The 24,749-nt window shown below is 47.9% G+C and overlaps 1 protein-coding gene across 1 annotated transcript in view; it reads right to left on the minus strand.

Annotated features, from left to right (window-relative positions):
• LOC137537697 (tumor necrosis factor receptor superfamily member 22-like) overlaps positions 1–24,749 on the minus strand; it is a 50,794-nt gene that overhangs the window by 23,025 nt on the left and 3,020 nt on the right. Inside the window, exons 2-6 of the mRNA XM_068259633.1 lie at positions 20,865–21,009; positions 20,199–20,330; positions 10,392–10,515; positions 7,974–8,053; positions 4,804–4,827 (exon numbers count right to left, since the gene is read on the minus strand). Of these exons, the coding sequence (XP_068115734.1) occupies positions 4,804–4,827; positions 7,974–8,053; positions 10,392–10,515; positions 20,199–20,330; positions 20,865–21,009 (505 nt within the window). The remainder of the gene's footprint in view (positions 1–4,803; positions 4,828–7,973; positions 8,054–10,391; positions 10,516–20,198; positions 20,331–20,864; positions 21,010–24,749) is intronic.

Genomic DNA, 24,749 nt, shown 5'->3' on the forward strand with positions numbered 1-24,749 from the left:
ACATGATACAATAAAATGATCCGATTTTACGGCAATTCGGTAAATATGATCGGATCTCCCGAAAAAAATCGAAACTTTTTTTATCATTCGATTGAAAAATCCGATCGGATTTCCTGTTTTTTTCGATTTTTATCGAATGCTGGAAATTTTTCTTCAATTTTTCTACAGATTGTATGGTGTGTGTTAGGTTGTCAATTTATTAGTATACACACCCTAGCAATTTTCATTGATTTTTATCATAATTGGGGAAAATTAAACATATGTGTGTGGTACATTGGTCATATTTTTGGAATGTAACCAATCAGTCAGAAAAATTGATTGCAAGATTGCAATTCTTGAATTGAACAGATATTTAAAAAATTGTATGGTGTGTGGTCACCTTAAAGCTCAACATACACCATACAATCTTGGTTGTACAGATTTACCAAATCTATGTAGTATAAGGGCCAACAGATTGAAAATACCTTGAATGATTGATTGGATAAGCTCTTATACTACATGAAAGGGGTAAGATTGAACAACCGAGATTGTATGGTGTGTGTTGAGCCTTAAGGTGGCCATACACGATACAATAAAATGATCCGATTTTACAGTAATTCGATAAAAACGATCGTATCTCTCGAAAAAATCGAAAGCTTTTTTTTCATTCAACTGAAAAATCCGATCGGATTTCCCGTTTTTTTCGATTTAAATCGTTCCGGAATGCCAGATATTTCTCTTCAATTTCTATTAAAGATTGTATGGTGTGTGTTGGATTGTTAATGTATTAATATACACACCCTAACAATTTTCTCTGAGTTTCCAATAATTTTTATCATAATTGAGGAAAAAATTTAACATATGTGTGTGGTACATTGGTCATATTTTTGAAATGTTACAATCAGTCAGGAAAATTGATTGCAATTCTTAAAGGGAAGGTCCAAGCAAAAAAAAAAAATGAGTTTCACTTACCTGGGGCTTCTACCAGCCCCATGTAGCCATCCTGTGCCCTCGTTGTCACTCACTGCTGCTCCAGTCCCCCACTGGCAGCTAGTTCTGCTTCTACCAGCCCCATGCAGCCATCCTGTGCCCTCGTAGTCACTCACTGCTGCTCCAGTCCCCCGCTGGCAGCTTTCTGACCTCGGAGGTCAGGGCCACATTGCATACATTTTTACGCATTCCAGCTAGTGCAGGAACAAAAATTTACGTGTCTCACCACTAACACATACAAATGTATGTGTTAATGTTCCTGCACTAGCGGGAATGTGTAAAAATGTACGCAATTCGGCCCTGACCTCCGAGGTCGGCAAGCTGCCAGCGGGGGACTGGAGCAGCAGTGAGTGACTACGAGGGCACAGGATGGCTGCATGGGGCTGGTAGAAGCAGAACTAGCTGCCAGCGGGGGACTGGAGCAGCAGTGAGTGACTACGAGGGCACAGGATGGCTGCATGGGGCTGGTAGAAGCAGAACTAGCTGCCAGCGGGGGACTGGAGCAGCAGTGAGTGACTACGAGGGCACAGGATGGCTGCATGGGGCTGGTAGAAGCAGAACTAGCTGCCAGCGGGGGACTGGAGCAGCAGTGAGTGACTACGAGGGCACAGGATGGCTGCATGGGGCTGGTAGAAGCCCCAGGTAAGTGAAACTCATTTTTTTTTTGCTTGGACCTTCCCTTTAAATTGAACAGATATTAAAAAAATGGTATGGTGTGTGGCCACCTTAAGACAGAGAGCAAGGTTGTGCTCCACCATACCTTCCTCATCTCATTGCTCATGTAAATCATTATCAGTAATTAAAGTTGGCCATACATCTATCGACTTGGCGGTTGATCGAACATCCGATTCAATAATTATTATTGAATCGGATAAAAATCGGTGCTGCCAAGTGCATGCCCAATCAACCGTGTGACTATTTTCAGGCTGAGATCGGTTGCATGTATCGATCAGACATGTTGTAAGATATTGGGCTGCCGTGGTCGATGTGGTGCACAGCGGTAACGGAGAGCAATATTGGGACTAGCGACGAACGCAACAAAACCCCCGGGCTGTTACCCAATGTATAAATATATCCCCACCCGTCGGAAGACAGATGGGCAGCGCAACACAGGACAGGTAATGCATAGATGCACACACAGGAGCACATTTATACACTAGGGGGCAGCAGATGCTCTCAGACGATTCTCAAGAGATTTCATGCTTAAAACGGGAATCGGCCTGCGGTGTATGGGCTGCCAACAGTCCTCTCTAACCAGCAGGGCTGGATTTATACATTTTACTGCGGAAGGCCCACTGTGTCTCCACTGGCCTTGAGCACCCCTATCCTTTTCCCCCCTGTTCTGTGCTTCCCCCATCCTTTACTGGGCTCAGCTGCTCTACCTTGTGGAAGCAGGACAGCCACAGACAGGATCTGTGACCGCTGTGGTTTACATGTTTGGCAGTTTAACTGCCTGAGTGTGCCAGCCCACTTCCTGCCCCTTGCTTCCTGGTGCTCTAGGCAATGGCCTTTGTGGCCTTGCCTCAAATCCGGCCATGCTAACCAGATTGGATCAGAGAAAGATCTGTCTCTTGGTTGAATCTGCCCATCATCGCTAGATGTATAGGTAACTTTAACCTCCTTAGCGGTATGCCCGACACTGTGTTGGGCATCCCGCTTCCTGGCCCCAGAAGTCCCCCACGCAGAATAAATGAGATCCTGCGACTGAAAACCCTATAGTTAGCACTAGGCTAGCCAGTACAAGTGCCAGGATCCCCGCCGATCCCCCCGTTAATACATTACCCCCTCCCCCTGGATCCAGCTATCGCACCGCCTTCCTGCACAGCTCCGGTCTCTCTATGGGGAGGATCGGGTTTGCGCATGACGTCATGACGTCGGTGACATCATGACATCGTGCGATCCTCCCCATAGTGAAGACCGGAGCTGTCCGGGAAGGCTGCGCTGATCGCTGGAGCCAGGCTGAGTAATGTATAAGTGGGGGAGTGGCGTGGATCGGGGGTGCCGGGCATTTGTACTAGCTAGCCTAGTGCTAGCTATAGGGTTTTCAGTCGCAGGATCTCTTGGGGAGGACTGGTGGGCACAAAATGGCAAAACCTCCTGAGCGGCGTAACGCTCAGGAGGTTAAGGAACGGTTTAGGTCTGTTAATACCGGTTGTAGATAACATCAGGGAATGATTGGGGGCCAAGCATTGTTTGCTAGTGATGCGCTGGAATTTCGCACAGTGGTAATTTCACAGTGAAATTCAGAATTACAATGCAAAATCGTAATACAAAATTTCAGACTATTGCAAAATCAATTGAGCATGTAATTGTGATTATAATCCGTAATTCCACAATGGAATACAGACAGTCCCCTGACTGACTAACCATGTGAGTTACAAAGTTTCAGAGATGCAAAGTTGTCATCATGTATGTCATAAACAAGCAGTACTGTATATTTTTTATTTTATTTGTTACATGTTACAGTATTGTATAAACGCTTAGAAGTCGTTTTTTAAAACATTTTAAGAGCACATTAAAAGCAACAAAAAACATGATTTATACTATATAGTATGTCCCAATCCAGAGTTGTCAAAGTAAATGACTTATCCACATTTCACCACGTCTAACACAAGACTCATTTTTCGCCATAAAAGACTATGAGATGCACCTAGGTTTAGAGGGCGAAATCCCCCATCCATGTGTCTCTTCCTGCCCCCTACATGTCCCCTTCTGCCCCCCATGTGTCCCCTTCTGTGCCTAGCGTGTCCCCTTCTCTCTGCGTGTGTCCTCCATTTGTCCCCCTTTGCCCCCCCCCCCAGTTTGTCCTCTGCTTCCCCCCCCCCCCCCCCCCCCCCCCCCGTGTGTCCTCCTCTGCCTCCCATTTGTCATCCGCTCCCCCGTTTGTCCTCCTCTGCCCCCAGCCCCCATGTGTGCTCCTCTGCTCCCGGGTATAACTATCAGAAGCAGCAGGATGGCTCACGTGATCTAGTAGGGGCTGGATAGTGTACTGGTTACAGGCTCTGCATTTTGAGATGGACGACCAGGATTCGAATCCTGGCTAGGGTCAGAACCTGTTCGGTAAGAAGTCCTTGGGAAAGACTTCCTAACACTGCAGGGTGGCCTCTTGAGCGTGTCCTTAGTGGCTGCAGCTCTTGAACGCTTTGAGTCCAACAGGAGAAAAGCGCTATACAAATGTTAGGATTATTACGACCTAATCCATGACTCCAGCAGCGATCACAGACCTCTCTTCTCTGTCACTGCTCCCCTAGTGCCGGCTTCTGCTGATCACGTCATCAGCAGAAGCCGGCACTAGGGGAGCAGTGAAGGAGAGGTCTGTGATTGCTGCTGGAACCGTGGATTAGGTGAGCCATTCCACTGTTTCTGATCGTTACACACGGGGCAGAGGAGTACACACGGGGAAAAAACGGGAGACAATACAGGGAGTCCCTGACATTGCATCGGATCAGCAGTTCGTGTCGGAGAGGATTCGTAAGTCGGGACTCCCTGTATTTGGCATATAAGACGCAGGGACTTTTTCTCCCCATTTTTGGGAGACAAAAAGTATGTCATATGCCGAAAAATATGGTAACTTACAATCTCCAGGAAATTAACCTGTTTTTAAGCAAAAGACCACCTGTATAACTTTCTCATGCCTGTAGACTTTAATGTGTGTTCTCATACACAAACATTGTTTCTTATGCCACATAGACCTCCATGAATTTGGGCAAAAATGAAGCGAAGTTGCGCAAAATCAAGATTACCTATGAAATCGTAATTACGTTTAGAATTGTAATTGCAAAAATGAAATGACTTATTACGGTCAGCACTATTGTTTGCGTGACAATGTCATACCTTTGCTGAATGTTTTCGGGAGGGCTGGATAAAAACAAAAAGAAAAAAAACAAAATCATTATAAAAAATTTGCAGAAAAGCTAACTGAATTTTTTATTCGGCAATTAAATGTGGATATATACAGTATATAAAGTATTGTTGCAGTGTGCGATAGTTAGTCGCATAACTCACAGCAGCTCTCCTGACTCACAACTCACTATGAAATAATTACCTCTCTTGGTGTACAAAAACGTATGTATTATTACAGTGGACACAATGGGCTTAAAGAGAACCCGAGGTGGAATTTCATTACGTTAGTGGGGCACAGAGGCTGGTTGTGCACACTAGCACCAGCCTTTGTTGCCCCATCGTGTGTCTCAAAGACCCCCCTGCTCGCCGCTATACCTCCCGCAGTGCTGGCGACACGCAGCGCGTCGCCAGCACAATGTTTACCCTAGCGCTGTCTGTCAGCGCCGCTCCCCCGCCTCCTCCGTATCACCGCTACCAGCCCGCTTATCTCACGCTGATTGGAGGGAAGTGACGCGGGCGGGTAGCGGCGATGCGGAGGAGGCGGGGGAGCGGCGCTGACAGACAGCGCTAGGGTAAACATTGTGCTGGCGACGCGCTGCGTGTCGCCAGCACTGCGGGGGCTATAGCGGCGAGCAGGGGGGTCTTTGAGGCACACGATGGGGCAACAAAGGCTGGTGTTAGTGTGCACAACCAGCCTCTGTGCCCCACTAACGTAATGCAATTCCACCTCGGGTTCTCTTTAATTCACTAAGACAAATATCATGCCTTACCAAAGTTAACACGCCTTATCAGAGTAGCATAGCACACTTATGCCTGCTAATTGGCAATGATGAGAGCTCCACTTGTCCTGCCCTGCGCCCCTGCGGGTTCGTAGTGCTTGTTATGCTACTCTGATAAGGCGTGTTAACTGTGCTAATACGTGCTACTCTGATAAGGCATGTTAATTTTGATAAGGCGTGCTATTTGTCTTAGTGAATCAAGCCCCATGTGTCATTTTTTGAGTGTCACTGATCCCCCAGCTCTGCAGAATAACTGCCAGTGCAGTGGTGAACAAGTAAAAGGGTCTTCAGGGACCATCGGCCGGTACACAAGGCCTACTGATTTATGTGCTGTAACCTCAAGGGGCCCATACACTTATAGACGGTCACCAGATTCGACCGTCCATCAGATAGATCCCCATCAGATCAAATCTGATCAGAGAGGGACCTATTACTGTCACACACACTAGGCATACATTTTTAATATATCTCAGCATGAAATCTATTAATAATCTATAGAACCATTTAGCAGCCAATTTATTTAGAGGCTTGCAAGTGTTCCAGGCCAATTTATTTTGGCCCATGTTTTTTATTTCTTATTTGTCACATTTCCTTGCTATTAATTAGTACTGCTGTGATGTGTATTTATGGCCACTTGTCACTAGGGGGCAGTGTGAGACAATAACAGAGAACTTCTGCTTTCAGTTTCTATATCCTCTGCTAGCACAGAGACATCAAAGCATTCCAAGAATTTACAGCACAAGGAGTTCTGCTGGCTGAGGTCAAAGGCAGTGCAAAACGAGAGATATTTCCTTTGAAGCTGCTAATGGATTAATCTGGTACGATCGCCCTATTCGATTGATTTCAGACACAAATCGGTGAATCAGGCCAGTAGTTTGGGGCATCGATTTCTGGCACATTTTTTCAGGGTGAGCGAATCTGCCGGATATCAACAGAAAAATTTGATAAGTGTATGACCACCTGATGATCACATCTAACCCCATTTCTTTCTGCAAGATTTATCTCTACATAGCATTACAGAATGCATACTTGCACCCATGACCTGGGTTGTATCAGGCTATAGCGAGGATTGCTGATATATTATGCAGAATACTCAACCTTAACGATGCAGGAAGATGAATAGCAGTTACGTTACGTTACGTTAACGAGCGTCCGACAATCCATCTTCCTGCCTGCGAAAACACGCGATGACACACGACAGGCGCAAACAAGAGTTCAAACGACCGTGGTACTTAGCACAGGAGTCGTTGGGGGTCTTAAAGATCCGATCCTCCATGACGGTCATTATTGTACGATCATCCACCTAATCGCACACTCGTACCCATGTCGCGTGATCATGGAAACTATTGCTTGTTGCTCAAAAAAAATCACCGTTTGTCGGAAGAATTGCAGACAGAATCGCGAGGTGGCCTTTAGTGACATGCTGATTTGCACACACACACCCACCATGATGACGTCTGTTTGTAAAAAAAAACTAAATAACCTGGGGTAAGTACAATAATTTCTTGTTTCACGGAAAAAAAACAGACAAGAAAAAAAAATCTCAATTGTACGGTTCTGCTTCCAATAAACATTCAGCAATCCCTGCTTGTTCTGTTATGGCCCAGACAAGGGTAGCAGAGTTCAGTTTGTCATGTTAATATTTTCTCTTTTTTTTTAATGAATGATTTTATAGATGGATTGAATTGATTTCCCCCCCTAGGCCCGATCAAGATTTTTCAATTAAAAGGAAAGTTTTTATTAGTTTTCCTATACAGTCGATCCCTTTATTGACTAATCGTGAAATTGGGCAATGTGGTTGTATGGTTTATAGCCGCCTTTACCGACTGACAACAGCCAGGCTTTATGATATGGCCAGGCCAGGTATTCTGGTTTCCGGGCAGCGTAGTACATCAGGTCTATTATTCTGGGCAGGCCCGGATTTACATCACAGGAGCCTATAGGCACGGATGTCCTGGCACCCCTAGACTCCGCCCTCCATGAACCTACAAACCCCCACCAAACTGCACCACAAGTGTGCTGGCTGGCCCAGCTGTCACTTCTCCCTTACTTCCCTTGCCCATCATAGGTAGATACAGGTGTCCCTTAGTATTAGGTAACCAGAGGTACCCTCAGGATTAAGTTGTCCACAAATGAACGGAGATCTTATCAGTGGAATGCCAAGAGCTGGGTGAGTAATCTCTCATTTACACTCTCATCAGGACTCTGCATAGGGGAGGAGGGAGGCACTTGTAGAGGGGCGTGAACTGTCTTTACATAATAAGGCGCCCATAGGCACGTGCCTACAGTGCCTTATGGGAAATCCGGCCCTGATTCTGGGTATGGACCATCCGGTTACTGGGATAATTCTGGTATCGGGATGGGGTAACGCTGGGTACTTACAGCTGGAGACAATGTCCTCCTCACATACGGTGTCGCTGGTGGCATTACATCCGTGCGTCTCCCTCTGGCCTGGCGGGCAGCTGTCACACACAAGGAGAGGAGAGTGAGAGCGAGTGCACAATCGACAATATTCACACCCAATCCAATCAGTGCTCTCTACCAGGGACGAATCTAGAGGGGGGGGGGGGATTGGCAAGCGGGTATCTTGCCCCAGGCGCAGTTTGTTGAATTCTTAAAAAGGCGGCAAAATGAATGGCAGTTTAGGCACCAAAACCTGACCTTTAGGCGCCAAGACCTGACCTTGCCCCAGGCGCAACTTGGTCTTGATCCGTCCCTGCTCTCTACACCCCAACAGCAGTCCTGCGACTGATTCCAGCTTACGGGTTATATTATTTATTCATATTTTCTATTTTAATTACAGTTACAAATTCATTAGGAGTCAGAGTCGGTGCATTTTTTCCCGACTCCGACTCCAGGCACCCAAAATTGCCCGACTCCACGACTCCAACTCCACGACTCCGACTCCACAGCCCTGGTTAGTTACTGATGATTATGTGTCTAGTTCACCCAATCAGATGATTTGTGTTTAGACTTGTTTGTATATATTCATTGATTGTTGCGTAAATGGAAATAGGCCCTAGCAATGGTTTGGATGTGGTGGGTGAAGGAGAGGGCCAAGTCCAGAGTGACACCCAGGCAGCAGGCTTGTGCGGTTGGGCGGATGATTGTACCGGTGACAGTGACATACATGCCCTTTGGGAGGGTGAGATTGCACCAAGTTCTGTTTGATTCAGGTTTAACTTAAGAAACCTGGCTGACATCCAGGATGAGATGGTTGAGAGACAGGAGGTTACCTTCTCCATGGTGGTGGTGGAGAGGTTGGAGATATGGAAGTACATCTGGGTGACCTCTGCATTTAGGTGGTAGTTGAAGCCCAAGGAGGAGATCAGTTTGCCGATGGAGGGGGTGTAGAGTGAAAACAACAAGGGGCCAAGAACTGTAGGTTGAGGAGAAGCCATTGAAGAAGATCTTAAAGAAACCATTTCAGGGGTATGAGGAGAATCAGGCTAGGGCGAGGTCTTGGATATTGAAGATTGCAGGCAGGGATTGGAGGAGCAGGGGGTGATCGACTGTATCAAATGCTGATGAGAGGTTGAGGAGGAGGAGGATGAAGTATTTTCCTTCGTCCTTGGTGAATATGAGGATGTAGACAACCTGAAGTGGGCTGGTCAAAATCCTGATTGTAGGAGTCAAACAGGGAGTTGAAGCCAAGGTAATGGATCATGCATTGGTGGCCTAGACGCTACAAGAATATTGAAGCAAAAGGAAGGAGGGAGATAGGGCAGTAGCTGGATGGGAGTGAGGGGCGAGTGAGGGTTATTTAGCAGGGGAAGTACGGTGGCCTGTTTGAAGTCAGAGGGGATAGTGCCCGTGGAGAGAGAGAGAGGTTAAACGGAGAGGTGAGGACTGCGACCAGGACGGGGAAGTGTGGACGGAGGAAGTTGGATGGGTCGGTGTTCAGGAGCTGGAGGTGGAGGTGGCACGCAAAGTCCCTAGGAGCTTGTTGACTGTGACAGAAGTGCAATCAGTGAGGAGTGGGAGAAGTGAGGGAGAGGTATGGGGGGAAACAGGTAGTGGTGGAGTGGTATATATGGTTGCTATTTTTTCGGTAAAGTGGGTGGACAGATCAGTGGCTGAGAGGTGGGTGGAGTGGTGTGGTTAAGGAAGGAGCTGAAGGTGGCAAAAAGGCGCTGTGGGGTGAAAAGTTGGGATCTAATCAGGGCAAAGTATGTTTGTTTGGGATCAGATAATACAGAGTAAAATAGCTGCAGGCCTTGGGACAGATGTGGCGGAAGATGAGAGGGCAGCAACGTCTAGGGGTGTTGAGAGGGTCTGGCTGCATTGGGTGACAGCCTGGCTCAGGCAGATTTGGTTGGGTGGATGTGAGGGAGTGGAGGATGTTCGCTGGTTCTCTGCCATCGGCCAAAGATGGAAGGAAGGATGGGGAGATGGTGAGAGCGAGGAGGTGATGGTTGGAGAGGAGGAAGGGGGTGATGTGCAGGTTGGGGAGGTTGGGGGATTTTGAGAGTATGAGATTGAGAGTGTGGCCGGCGCAGTGGGTGGGGGAATTGGTGTGTTGGGAGAATCCAGGGGAGTTGGCGAGGGAGAGTAGCTGAGAAGCGGTCGGGGAAAAGTCCCCAAGGATGATGGTGGGGAGGTCTGAGGAGAGGAGGTGTGGGAGCCAGGAGGCCAGGTTGTCCAGGACTTGTGTAGTGGATCTAGATGGGGAACAGTAAAGGACTGCTGGGAGGGGATGGTAGAGGTGGATAACAAGGGTTATCAAAGAGGATGAAGAGTAGGGAAGTTTAGGCATTACTTAGCTCCTCCCATTCAGATAAGTCCCCTCCCACACTTTACCTTGTGCATTGCACGCAGGTTCCGGTGTTGCTGCAGTTCATGTTTTGCTGACACAGATATGTCCCCGGCTTACACTGACAGATGGCGTCACTTGTGGATGAACACTCGTGAATGGAAACTTCATCTGCACCAGAGGAAACCATCATTATTACATTATTATTATCATTGTATTAATATTGTTTTATTGTTATAATGAAAGTATCACAAAAATCTCCCGACCAGTCCAATATAGTCAATGACATGTATTCCCCTGCCTACCCTCCCTACTCCCTACCTACCCCTCAGCACAAACTTGGGCCTACCATCACTGGGCACTCTATACCCTCTTCTCCAATCCGACCTTAAAGTGACTCTGTAACAAAAATTACAACGTTTTGTCTACCATCCTACAAGTTCCTAAACCTATTCTAATCTGTTCTGGCTCACTGCAGCACTTTGTAGTATCACGGTCTCTGTAATAAATCAATGTATCTTTCCCCTGTCAGACTTGTCGGCCTGTGTCTGGAAGGCTGCCAACTCTTCCGTGCTGGTCTGTTCCTCTATGCACACTCCAGTGTGTGTTTTATTTACATAAGCCAGCAGCTTCTCTGCTATCTTATCAGTGATAGAAGAGAGCTGGATAAAAATCCTCCTCTGTCAGGCTGTGAAAGTAGCTGGCTGACACATACTGAGGAATTACAAACACAGGCACAGACAGAGCTGTCTGCAGGAAGCCTGTAATGTTCAGTGCATGAGAGAAGAAGGGGACAGAAGGTAAACACACAAATGATCTTTTGAGATTCAAAAGGAAAGCTGTATACAGCCTGCTTGTGTATGGATGTATTTTCTATGTGTGGACATATTGTACATCAATCTACTTCCTGTTTTGGTGGCCATTTTGTTTGTTTATAAACAAACTTTTTAAAACTGTTTTTGACTACTTTTAATGCGGCGGGGAGCGGCGAAATTGTGACAGAGGGTAATAGGAGATGTCCCCTAACACACTGGTATGTTTACTTTTGTGCGATTTTAACAATACAGATTCTCTTTAAGTCGGTTCAAGAGTCACTCGACTCCGTCTCCTGAGTCTAGGATCCCACCCACTCTGACTCCTCTAATTTACATATAACAATCTAGTTACATAGTTAGTTTCATTGAAAAAAAGACATTTTTCCATCAAGTTCAACTATAAAAAAAAACAAAATCTTCCTGAACCCGCATATATCACAGATGATCCGGGGGACGGCGAAAAACCTTACAAGGCCTGGGCCAATTAGTCTTAAATGGGAAAAATTCATTCCCGACTCCAGATGACAGTCCCTGGAACAACTCTTTGGGGAATTGCCTAGTACTTATAGCTTTGGATGCACTTCAATGCAAGGAAAGATGGCCCGTAGCGAGATAAGCGCAGCGGCGTGGAGTGTAGGGCCCCATGATAGTGCTGGCTCGCTGTGAGGGGGTTAATGTTGTGGGAGGAGCTGTAGGAGGCGGCCGGGCAATTGCGCGCTGGTGCAGGCCTAGGACAGGAGGAGGGAGGAAGTGACGTCAGGAGGAAGTGACGTCTTGGGCGGCAGACGCTAGGGGGACAGCAAGGAGACAGGACGTGTTTCGCTTGCGGGGAAAAAGAAGTGCGTCATGGCGGACACGGTGGAGGAGCTACTCCGACTGGTGAGGACAGAGGCGGAATCGCGGGGCCCCCAGTGGGTCTCCCAGCAGATGGCGGCCATGACGGGAGGCGGAGCGGCACCTCGCTCCAGCGCGCGGGTGACCCGCCCGCCTGACAGGCTGAGTCCCGCCGCATCCCCGCGGCCTACCCGGCGCTCAGGAAGCCCCATAGCAACCCCTCCTGCACCTGCCCCCAAGCGGCCAGCGAAACCCCGCAAGGGCCAAACTCCGGCGGCAGCAGGGAGCGGACAAGGGGCGGAGGCATCAGGAGAAGCAGGTGGGCCAGAGGTGGAGAGGAGCGATACAGGCGGCAGGGCACCAGAGGATGAGCAGGAGCCCGTGCTAGCAGGTCCCAGCAATGTGCACCAGGCCTTACAAGCAGGAAAACGGCAGGGGCACAGGAGTTCCTCAGGAGGTGCGGCAGCCACGGCTGGGCCTAGCCAGGGACAGGCCAGAGCTAGCCAACAGCAGACATCTGGAAAGGGAAAAGGAGTCAAGGGGGCCCAGAAGAAGGGAAAGGTCCAGTCCCACGCTCGAGGGTCGAGTAGTAGAGAGAGCAGCGGCTCGGGCACCAAGAGTGCGCGCAGTCACCATTCTTCGTCCAGTAGAGGGTCTTCTAACAGTCGAAGCGGACTGGTGCCGGTTGCTACAGCCAGTCAGCCGGGACGTGGCAATGAGTCAAATAACGAAGAAGCGTCATCTCAGTCGGAGGAGGATCTCGACGACAGGGGTTCAGTGCGATCCAGGGGTTCGGCTGGTCGGGACGGACGTCCGGTGCAGCCAGGTGAGATTAATTTAATTCATTCAATTCCCACAGCACACAATGCAGTAGATAACAGTGTAGTAGCGTTAGCTAATGCTAGTGGGTTGGTACCCCCGCAGTCGGCAAGGGACATCGCGGTCGCACCAGCGTTGTCCTTTGTAAACACACTTCTTATGGGAATTCGGGATGCATTGCAAGGGGCCAGTGTAGCTAATGCAGTGTCTCCCGTCGCGGCTTGGGTACCTCAGGCAGTCGCAGCACAATCAGTACCTGTAATGGCACCGTTTTTTGGGCCTACGGTGGCAACTGTGCCAGCGGCAGCGCCTGTAGTCGCAGCACACCCAGTATCGGTAGGGGTGCCCTCCTTGCAGACTGGGCCGGTGGCAGCGACAGTGACAGTGTTGGCTCCAACAGTTGAAGCCCCCACTTTGGTCACGGGAGAAGTCACTACAGTAGCTCAAAAGGAAGTGGACACGGTTAGGTTATCTGATTCGGCGAAGAGCGAAGTCTACTTGTGCCTGGAGGCATTATTAGGCACACATTTGAAGAAGGAGGTAAAGGAAAAAATCTGGCGGGGAGAATACGTCGAGATTTTTTCCTTGTTACAGCTTGGTAAGTTTAACTTAGACAGAGGAAAGCCGGACGAGAGCAAAAAAGAGGAGGAGGAGCGCAGGCGGTATAGGCTTATACCGCGGACGCATCAGAATTGGTCTCAAGCGTTCGCCATCTTGGCGAGTGTGATAGGAGAGAAACAGCCCGAATGTTGTTCGGCTTTGTTTGGCTACCAAGATAGCATAAGTGAGGCTTATCGTTCATACGGAGGCAATTCATGGCTCCGTTATGATGAAGAGTTCAGACAGCGTAAGGCAGTACGTCCAGAGATCAGGTGGGACCATAAGGATGTCATCCTCTGGATGAAACTTATGATTCCGGCTAGTAAGGGTTCTCAGTCCTTTCAGGGGGGGGCCAGCAGCTCCGGTAGTTCAGGGCAGCTGGCCAGTAAGCGACCGGGGGTTTGTTGGAAGTTCAATGACTCATCATGCAAGTTCGGTTCCTCCTGTCGGTTTAAGCATGAGTGTGCCAATTGCGGGGGGAGTCACCCGGGATCGCGTTGTTACAAACAAGGGAAGGGCAAAGGGGGAGAATCTTCCGGAAAAAGGGAGGACCCCAGTGATGCTTCAAAAGATGGAACGGTACTTAAATAGATACCCAGATGTTGAAAATGCTGAATTCTTGCGTCGGGGTTTCACCGACGGTTTTCGTATCCCTAGTTCGGGAGCCTTTCGCTCCTCCCCTCCCTTTCGGAATCTTAAGTCGGTATCAAGCCACGAGACGGTTGTATCATCAAAATTGGAAAAGGAGGTTAGGTTGGGCCGGATGGCCGGACCTTTCGCGTCCCTTCCTCTGGATGATTTGGTTGTCTCCCCTTTGGGCATTGTGCCCAAGAAGGAGCCGGGGTCCTTTCGCCTCATCCACCACTTATCACATCCCAGGGGCAGGTCTGTGAATGACGGTATTGACCCTGTGGATTCATCAGTGGCTTACACGTCTTTTGATGTGGCAGTGCGGTGGGTGAGGCGTTTGGGGCAGGGCGCATTATTGGCCAAATCGGACGTGGAAGCGGCTTTTCGGTTGCTTCCGGTGCATAGGGATAGTTTTCATCTGTTGGGATGTTTTTGGGACAACAATTATTACGTTGATTGTTGCCTTCCTATGGGCTGTTCCATATCTTGCTCTTACTTTGAAAAGTTTAGCTCCTTCATTGAGTGGGTGGTAAAGGAAGAGTCCGGGGTAGGATCCGTAATACACTACCTGGACGATTTCTTGTTCATGGGTGAGAAGGATTCCCAGACATGCCAGTACTTATTGGCAACCATGCGACAGATTTGCGCAAGCTTCGGTATCCCGCTAGCGGAGGAGAAAACAGAGGGTCCTCAGACAGAGATTAGATTCTTAGGTATAGAGATAGATACAGTGGCAATGGAATGCCGGTTGCCCAAAGATAAAGTGGATGATTTGCGGGGGGTCATTGAGGAGGTACTGTCACACAAGAAGGTCACTCTGCGCGTGCTCCAATCCTTGTTGGGTAAATTAAATTTTGCGTGCCGGATCATCCCAATGGGGCGAATTTTGTGTAGAAAATTATCAATGGCGACCGCGGGAGTATCCTCCCCACATCATCGGGTGCGTTTGCGCAGGGAGCATAGAGATGATTTGCAGATGTGGAAGGTTTTCCTTTCCAGTTTTAATGGCCGAGCGGTTTGGATGGAGGACAGCATTTTGCATCATGACCTGGAGCTTTTCACCGACGCGGCGGGCGCTCATGGGTACGGGGCATTTTTTGCAGGTAGCTGGAGTGCGGCGGAATGGCCTGAGGAGTGGATACTAGCTGGGTTTACCAAAAATCTGATGCTCTTGGAGCTTTTTCCCATAGTGGTGGCGGCGGTTATATGGGGTTCGAGGCTGGCTAATAAAAAGATTAAGTTCAACTGCGATAACTTGGGGGTGGTCACGGCCATTAACCAGGTGTCAGCTTCTTCGGTTCCAGTAATTCGGCTACTGAGGTACTTGGTTCTGGTTTGCCTACGGTATAACATGTTCATACATGCGGCGCATTTGCCTGGAACCGAGAATGATGTAGCGGATGCGCTTTCTCGATTTCAGTGGCAACGTTTCAGAAACCTCGTGCCTGGAGCGACGCAATTCGGGATTCCTTGCCCTCAGGAGTTATGGGAGATCCCGTTCGGAAGATAGAGGAATGGATGTCTCGGTCATTGTCTGAAGGAACTAGATCAGCATATGCGGCAGTATGGAATCAATGGGATACGTTGGCTGCTCAGGTGGGAGGCTCTCGGTCAGATGCGGACAGGTTGTGCCTGCTATTTAATTTCATGGTATCCAATGGCGCGGCGGGGGTGTCCCCCTCGGCTATGGCCAAAAAGGTGACAGCTTTGGCGTTTTATTTAAATTAAGGGATGAACCCGATATCACAAAAGATTTTAGGGTGCGGTTAGCTTTGCGGGGGTTTAAGTCCAATCCAGTTAAAAAAGATTCTCGGCGGCCGGTTACGTTTGAACTCCTTTCCGCCCTGGTGGATAAACTACCGGAGTTGTGCAGTTCTGAATTCGAAGCGACGTTATTTACAGCAGCTTTTGTTTTAGCTTTTTTCGGGGCGTTTCGTATAAGTGAATTGGTTAGTCCTAATAAGAAGACGGCGTCGGGTATTTTAGATGGGGACGTGACGATCGCCGAAGGAACCGTTGAGATCTTCCTGAGGCGTTCAAAAACAGACCAGGTAGGCAGGGGAAGGGCCATCACATTGCAGGGGATTCCAGGCTCGCCTGTCTGCCCCGTAAAGGTGCTGGCCCAATTTAAAGGGGTGCGTCCAAAGGGAAGTTTGTCCTTCCTGTGTCATTTGGACGGGGTCCCCTTAACTAAGTTTCAGTTCGTTTCCATTTTCCGGAGAAGTTTGGAAAGGGTGGGAGTTCCCCCGTTAGAATTTTCTTCCCACTCCTTTCGCATAGGGGCTGCCACAGAGGCAGCTCGTTGGGGGCTGGATGAGAAAACGATAAAGAGGATCGGGAGATGGGAGTCGGCAAGATTTCATTCTTACATACGACCTCATTTGATTTAAGCACAAGTTGTTATGTTGGTGGTGGTGGTGTGTGGTGTGTTCCCTTTTCCCTTTCTTTCTTTCTATTACAGATGAGGCAGCGCGGCTGGTGTGGATCCTTGGTCACTCTTACGTGGCGCGGGGAGCCAGGAGAGCTCGAGTTCGGCCGGAAGGGCGACAACTGGGTTTTCCTAGGAGCCAGGCCCGTATAAGGTGGATCGGGAGGCCAGGAATGCTGTGGCATAGAGTCATTCCAGAATTTCGTCAGCTGGTGATATGGGATCGGGTGCCAGATGTATTGGTTTTGCACGTGGGAGGCAATGATTTGGCCTCTCGTTCTACGAGGCAAATCATAAAAGACATTAAGTGCGATTTCATGTTGATCAGGTCTGAATTCCCGGCTACAGTCATTGTTTGGTCGGAGGTGGTAACACGCAACAGTTGGAGGCTAGCAAGATCGGTGGATCGGGTAAATCGTGCCAGAAAGAAATTGAATAGGGAGATATCACGCTTTGTTATTAGGAATGGGGGGGTGGCTGTCCGGCACACGGACTTAGAAACAGAGACAGAATTGATTTTGAGCAGGGACGGGGTGCATCTCAATGAGATAGGGACCGACTTGTGGTCCCTGGCTTTGACGGATGGTATCCAGCGGGCTCTTTATTTGTGGGCCTCACGGGCGTAAGGTTTCACGCCCGTGGGGTTGGCGGGGTATGGGGCTCCGGAGATGGTTACAATTAGGGTGGGGGGCAATTACTTATCCCACCTATGGTTGAAGGATAACGGAAGAATGTCTTCAAAGAGAATGGTAAAATGAGGCGTGCAGTTGTCCCTGAGCCGGTCCATGCGGCGGGGGCCGGCAGATTGCAGGCTGCATGCCAGTTGTGGTTTTCACTGGGTCAAAATTTCACCCGGAGCCCTTTCCCTAGAACATTTTTCTGGTTACTGGTTTTTGTAATAAGAGTATTTTGTTTACAAAGTTATTTATGTATAAAAGTAGTTAAGGGCTGCTTTGGCCTTAATAAAATAATTCCAACGTTAAGAAGCAGTCCTGGTTTCTTTTATTAGTGTTAAGCGGGGTGAGGGGGTGGTGTAATTTTGGGTAGCACAGTGCTGAGATATGCACATATCAAGATGGCCCGTAGCGAGATAAGCGCAGCGGCGTGGAGTGTAGGGCCCCATGATAGTGCTGGCTCGCTGTGAGGGGGTTAATGTTGTGGGAGGAGCTGTAGGAGGCGGCCGGGCAATTGCGCGCTGGTGCAGGCCTAGGACAGGAGGAGGGAGGAAGTGACGTCAGGAGGAAGTGACGTCTTGGGCGGCAGACGCTAGGGGGACAGCAAGGAGACAGGACGTGTTTCCCACCCACCCTCCCTATTGTTTGGTTACGAAGTGAATGTTATTGTGTGACGGTGGTTATGTCATTGCAGCTTGCAGGGTATGGGGCTCCGGAGATGGTTACAATTAGGGTGGGGGGCAATTACTTATCCCACCTATGGTTGAAGGATAACGGAAGGGTGTCTTCGAAGAGAATGGTAAAATGAGGCGTGCAGTTGTCCCTGAGCCGGTCCATGCGGCGGGGGCCGGCAGATTGCAGGCTGCATGCCAGTTGTGGTTTTCACTGGGTCAAAATTTCACCCGGAGCCCTTTCCCTAGAACATTTTTCTGGTTACTGGTTTTTGTAATAAGAGTATTTTGTTTACAAAGTTATTTATGTATAAAAGTAGTTAAGGGCTGCTTTGGCCTTAATAAAATAATTCCAACGTTAAGAAGCAGTCCTGGTTTCTTTTATTAGTGTTAAGCGGGGTGAGGGGGTGGTGTAATTTTGGGTAGCACAGTGCTGAGATATGCACATATCAAGCATCCAAGCCTTCTTTACATGCAAATATAGAGTTTGCCATAACCACTTCCTGAGGTAAGATATTCCATATTTTAACCACTCCCACTGTGAAGGGTACACAGACACTAAATAGATGGCAACAACTTTTTTTCCTCCATACGCAGATGCAGATCATATCCTCTTGTACGACCCTAGGAACAAAAAACTCATCTGCCAAGCTTTTGTATTGCCCTCTGATGTATTTATATCTAGTTGAATAAAAGTATCCTATATAATAAAACCAGAGCCGGGACAGGGTCCTCCAGCACCCAAGGCTGAGACACCAAAGTGCGCCCCTCCATCCCTCCCACCCCAGCCATCACACACTGATTGCTATTGGACTAAGAGGGCCACAGGGCCCACAACCTCCCCAACACCTTTATATCTAGTTATCTGGCTTGCAGTCACTGCTATGTATCCCCTTTTCTTATTTATTTCTGCTTCAAACACAATTAGGAATGACAGCTGAATGAATTGTGCGCCCCCTCCTACACTGCGCCCTGAGGCTGGAGCCTCTCCAGCCTATGCCTCGGCCCGGCCCTGAATAAAACCCCTTTGTCTCTGCGTCCTCCTGTGTCTCTGTGTCTGTGTTTCCAGACTTGACAGTTTGCTGTCTGTGAACCTAATTGCATTGTGGGAAATAATAGCTTTTTCCAACTGCCAAGTAAGCAATATCTTCCTCTGTGCATACAGTACACTTCAGACAGTGGTGGGGGACAGGTGAGCGGGACGTGTCTGTGCTCGCATTGCGGAGGTAGCGGCCATGGCCTAGCACCCGTCTTGTTAACGGACGGGCCTTTTTCCTAGTGTAACATAAAAGGCATTTCATCACCACTAAAACTGAGGGATTCGGAAGCTATATTACGTCGGTATCCGATTGCACCTGCTTAAAGAGCCGGCTCGTGTTCGGCTCCGATTGGCTCTTCCCCGGACATTTCAAAAAAACGGCCGGACACCCCGGACAGGTCTGAAAAAGAGGACCTGTCCGGGGAAAAGAGGACGCATGGTCACCCTATTGCACACTAACCATCTTGCCTCCGTGTCAATATTTCTGCCAACTGTGGTCATTTTCCGATTGCCTGTTTAGTAATCGGTACAGTCCCGCTCTGTTAAGATGTTGTTTATTGTATGTGGGAGGCTCCTGTGTGCAGTTGGGTGTGTGTGCTTGATTTCCCCGTGGACGGGAGCGCTCTGCGCTTGCACAGTATGCTCCCAGCCGCAGGGACATGACAGAGGAGCGCCGCGCATGCGCAGTGGCCGGCTAACTCATCACTCAGCCAAATTACATAGGGGGACAGCGGAGGAACGGCTGAGCGTGGAGTCATGGCGAGGGAGCAGGAGGACTTTTTTCTCGGTTCGAATCCCAGTCATCCAATGACTAAGAGCCTGTTTCCACTACACGCAGATTGGATGCAGAAAAACTGACTCCAATGAATGCCTTTGGGCCTGTTTCCACTTCTGATGCAGATTTTCCCATAGGCATTCATTGGAGTCAGTTTTTCTGCATCCAATCTGTGTGTAGTGGAAACAGGCCCTGACTGTAGCAGGTTTGAGGCCTCTGCCATTAAGGTTGTAATAATGGCAGCAGTATTGAAAATAAGGGTTGGTGGGTGGTGGTGGTGGTGTGTTCCACATAATTGATTTTTCCCATGTATAGGTTTCTGTTGTGTTGCATTATATAAGCTGTAAATAGTTTAAAGCAAATTAAAAGTATGTTGAAAACAAAGAGCAGAGTTACTACTATATGTCCAAATCCAGACGTGTCAGAATGTAAATCATTTATAAACATTTCCCCATGTATAACAAAGAACTCAGCTTGCACACAAATTGAACTTACAGACATTTCCTGGAGCGCAACCTGTTTGTAAGTAAGGGACCAACTGTATTTTACAATGGTGGCATAACACTGACCTTGTCGGCACGAGCGGCAGGACAAGCAGGCGTTCAGGCCGTTGGCATAGGCGGTGAAGGTCTTTCCGACCATGCAGTTCCGGCAGGCTCCTGTCCCGTGGTTGGTGGAGCAATCTGCGGACACGTGCGTCCCTGGAATACATTACACTGAGTCTGAAGATCTCATGAACAGAAAACCCCCACACCCCCCTGAATACTCCCACTGATTTCTCTATTACTGTTAAGTTACTGGGAACAAACCTGCTTATCTTACATACTGACTGCTTCATTATGCCTGCATTATATTTCACAGAAAGAGGTTTGCCCTCTAATGGTGGTATGTGCAATTCACATCTGATGTATTTTTCATTGTACAATATAGTTCTGTGTACTGTCAGCTTTCACTAAACTATGTACACTGTGTACACAGATGGGAAGGGGGATGCAGGTAACAACCGTTTCTGCTATAGGTAGGATGTGAGGAATGGGGCATCACTACGACAAAGTGAAGGCATGTGTATAATCCTGCTTCAGAGGAATCAATACAAATGAACGGACACCAAATTCATCAACTTGAGCTTCAATGCTTTTTGAGCTGAAATCCAAACTTTTCTGCCAAACTGAGGACAACATGCCAATCCACCTCCTATGTCGTGTTAATTCCTGGCGTTCAGAGAGAAGTCTCACCTGCTGGACACTTCTGGCAGCAGATCCACGGGGACAGGCGATATTCGGTCTCGCTGCATAAGATCTGCTTATTGCCGTCAGCTTGAAGAAGAGGTGGTGATGGCATGAGTTCTGTGGGGTTTGGATAACTGTATATAGCTGTGAACTGTGAAAGGAAGAAAGTAACTGTTATCAATCATAAATATGTGGCGGTAACAAGGTTGGGCATTTACTGTGTGGCCATTTTACTTCCGCTAAAACCTCTGCCCACCAAATTCATCTCCAACAGGGAGAGTAGGGCTTTCTTTGGACCATTTTTGGTCTTCTAATCCCCAAGATGTGCCCCCCCCCCCCCCACCCCAGCCTGGGCTGATCTCCTTACTTGATGAGTAGAGTTGAGCAGACGTAAACCCCAGAACTGAACCAAATCTTTTAATCTTTACACACCCAGGGCTGGATTTTGGCCAAGGCCACCTAGGCCATGGCCTAGGGCACCAAAGGAGCAAGGGCACCAAATCAGCAGGCTAAACTGGTGCAGCATTTGCAAGCTTGCAAATGCTGCAGTGCAGGGAGATTAGACAAGTGCCTGATCGCGGCACTCTTCTGCCAGCCACCTGTGCAGTGGCCGCCCAGCTCTCTCTGCACGTTGGAGCTTTGGCCGGTGGCTATGGACTTGGGCAGCATTGCAGAGTTACAAGGGGAGGATGTGGAATAGCAGCCGCTAGTTGCTCACATCTCCGCTCGTCTTGTCTCCAGCATAGAAGCTTCCTCTTCCCCTCTGACTCGATGGTAACATGCTTGCAAGTCACAAGTGAAAGATACTGGTCGGAGGGACAGATGTACAGCAGCGGCTGATGGAGACAGAGGGGAAGAGGAAGCTTCTGCACTGGAGAAGAGCGGAGAGGTGGCTACTGCGGTGTGGAGGCGAGCTGGCTACCTATACTGAAAGGTGAGTGGGAAAGGGAGGGATTAAGGGAATCCTCTAGCTACCTATACTTGAGGGGAGAGGTCATCAGGTTACCCTACACTAGAGGGAAAGGGGGAGGGGTCATCTGGCTACCTATACTGAAGGGGGGCGGCTGGTGACAGTGGCCTTGGGTGGTAAAAAGTACAAATCCGGCCCTGTACACACCCACGCACTAGAAAATAGTGTGCCATACAGGGAGGATGCTTAAAGGATACCCGAAGTGACATGTGACATGATGAGATAAACATGGGTATGTTCAGTGCCTAGCACACACATAACTATGCTGTGTTCCTTTTTTTCTTTCTCTGCTTGAAGGAGTTAAATATCAGGTATGTAAGTAGCTGACTCAGTCCTTACTCAGAAAGGAAGTGACTACAGTGTGACCCTCACTGACAAGAAATTCCAGCTATAAAACACTTGCCTAGCAGAAAATGGCTTCTGAGAGCAGGAAAGAGATAAAAAGGGTCAATAGTGCATAGATTTTAGCTCTGGCATACTTCAATGAATGTGTCATTGAGCAAAAATAATAAAACAGTTAAAACTTAAAAAGTAGATTTAAACATGAAATAAATCTGTGGAATATATTAAAAAGTTATTTTTAGGAGAAGGAAGATAGATACAATCATTTATTTAATTAGTTTATTGTCCCTGAGAAACAAACAACCTGCCGATCCTGATGCCTTTCATTGCACACCCCCTTCCTGCACTACCCAAGCTTAGTGTATAAATGCAGAGTATAGTGCAGCAGAAGCTGTGCTCTCACCTCTCCACTGCTATTGCTTTGCTTCCGCATGTCTGCTCACCACTCGCCCTAGTGCCCAGCATTTCCTGCATATGGCGTGATTACACATGACATGAGGAGAGCCAGCACTAGAGGGAGCAGAAAACAGACAGGATGGTCGCACAGGCACAGAACTGGACTCCAGAGGGGAGGATAGAGCACAGCTTCTGCTACGCTATACTCTGCCTTTACACACTGAAGTGGGGGAGCGCAGGAGAGGGATGGGAAGATATAGCAGGACAAGGGGACAGAGGGTGGCACAAAGGGGGACAGAAGGAGGCACAGTGGGACAGAGGGATGCACACAGAGCTGGATTATCCACAAGGCAACTTAGACAGGTGCCTAGGGCCTGGAGAGAGTCTAGGGGCCTGGTTTATGCAATTCCCTAACAAATCTTGCCAAAAAAGCTAGGTAGCCAGCAAGGGTGGGCCCAAAGTCATTGCTCGCCTAGGGCACCATTTCACCTTAATCCATCTCTGGACATATGGGGGACTGAAGATGGCACAAGGATAAAGAAGGAGGAACACAGAGAGACAGAAGCAGGCACAAACACCTGTGGGAGGCGAGGACTCATTTGGGAGGTGTGGCTTAGTTTGGGGGGGTGGCTTAGCAGCGGCATGGCGCCCCCCAGAACCAATGGCACTCCATGCAGTGGGCTGGAATGCCTATGCCTAAAAAAGCCCCTGAGTGCACTGGAGACCCAGGTTTGAATATTGGCCAGGAAACTTTCTGCATGGAGTTTGGATGTTCTACCTGTGTTTCCTTCAGGCACTCTGGCTTGTTCGCACACCCCAAAAACATACTTGGAAGTTAACTGATTGACTACAAAACTTATACTCACGATATGATAGGGGAATTACACTATGACTATGGTAGGATTGGATTGTGAGCTCCTCTGAGGACAGTCAGTGATATGACTATGTATTCTGTAATGTGCTGCAGAAGATGTCAGTGCTATATAAATACATAATAATAATAATATGTTAGGACATTAGACTATGACTATGGTTGGATTAGATTGTGAGCTCCTCTTAGGACAGTCAGTGACATGACTATGTACTCTGTAAAGTGCTGCATTAGATCAGTGCTATATAAATACATAATAATAATAATATGTTAGGACATTAGACTATGACTATGGTTGGATTAGATTGTGAGCTGCTCTGAGGACAGTCAGTGGCACGACTATGTACTCTGTAATGTGCTGCAGAAGATGTCAGTGCTATATAAATACATAATAATAATATGGTAGGACATTAGACTATGACTATGGTAGAATTAGATTGTGAGCTCCTCTGAGAATAGTCAGTGGCACGACTATGTACTCTGTAATGTGCTGCAGAAGATGTCAGTGCTATATAAATACATAATAATAATATGTTAGGACATTAGACTATGACTATGGTAGGATTAGATTGTGAGCTCCTCTGAGGACAGTCAGTGACATGACTATGTACTCTGTAAAGTGCTGCATTAGATCAGTGCTATATAAATACATAATAATAATAATAATATGTTAGGACATTAGACTATGACTATGGTAGGATTAGATTGTGAGCTGCTCTGAGGACAGTCAGTGACATGACTATGTACTCTGTAAAGTGCTGCAGAAGATGTCAGTGCTATATAAATACATAATAATAATATGGTAGGACATTAGACTATGACTATGGTAGAATTAGATTGTGAGCTCCTCTGAGAATAGTCAGTGGCACGACTATGTACTCTGTAATGTGCTGCAGAAGATGTCAGTGCTATATAAATACATAATAATAATATGGTAGGACATTAGACTATGACTATGGTTGGATTAGATTGTGAGCTCCTCTGAGGACAGTCAGTGACATGACTATGTACTCTGTAAAGTGCTGCATTAGATCAGTGCTATATAAATACATAATAATAATAATATGTTAGGACATTAGACTATGACTATGGTTGGATTAGATTGTGAGCTGCTCTGAGGACAGTCAGTGACATGACTATGTACTCTGTAAAGTGCTGCAGAAGATGTCAGTGCTATATAAATACATAATAATAATATGGTAGGACATTAGACTATGACTATGGTAGGATTAGATTGTGAGCTCCTCTGAGAATAGTCAGTGGCACGACTATGTACTCTGTAATGTGCTGCAGAAGATGTCAGTGCTATATA

The sequence above is a fragment of the Hyperolius riggenbachi genome, chromosome 11 (genome assembly GCF_040937935.1).
Source record: "Hyperolius riggenbachi isolate aHypRig1 chromosome 11, aHypRig1.pri, whole genome shotgun sequence".
Classification (NCBI taxonomy): domain Eukaryota; kingdom Metazoa; phylum Chordata; class Amphibia; order Anura; family Hyperoliidae; genus Hyperolius; species Hyperolius riggenbachi.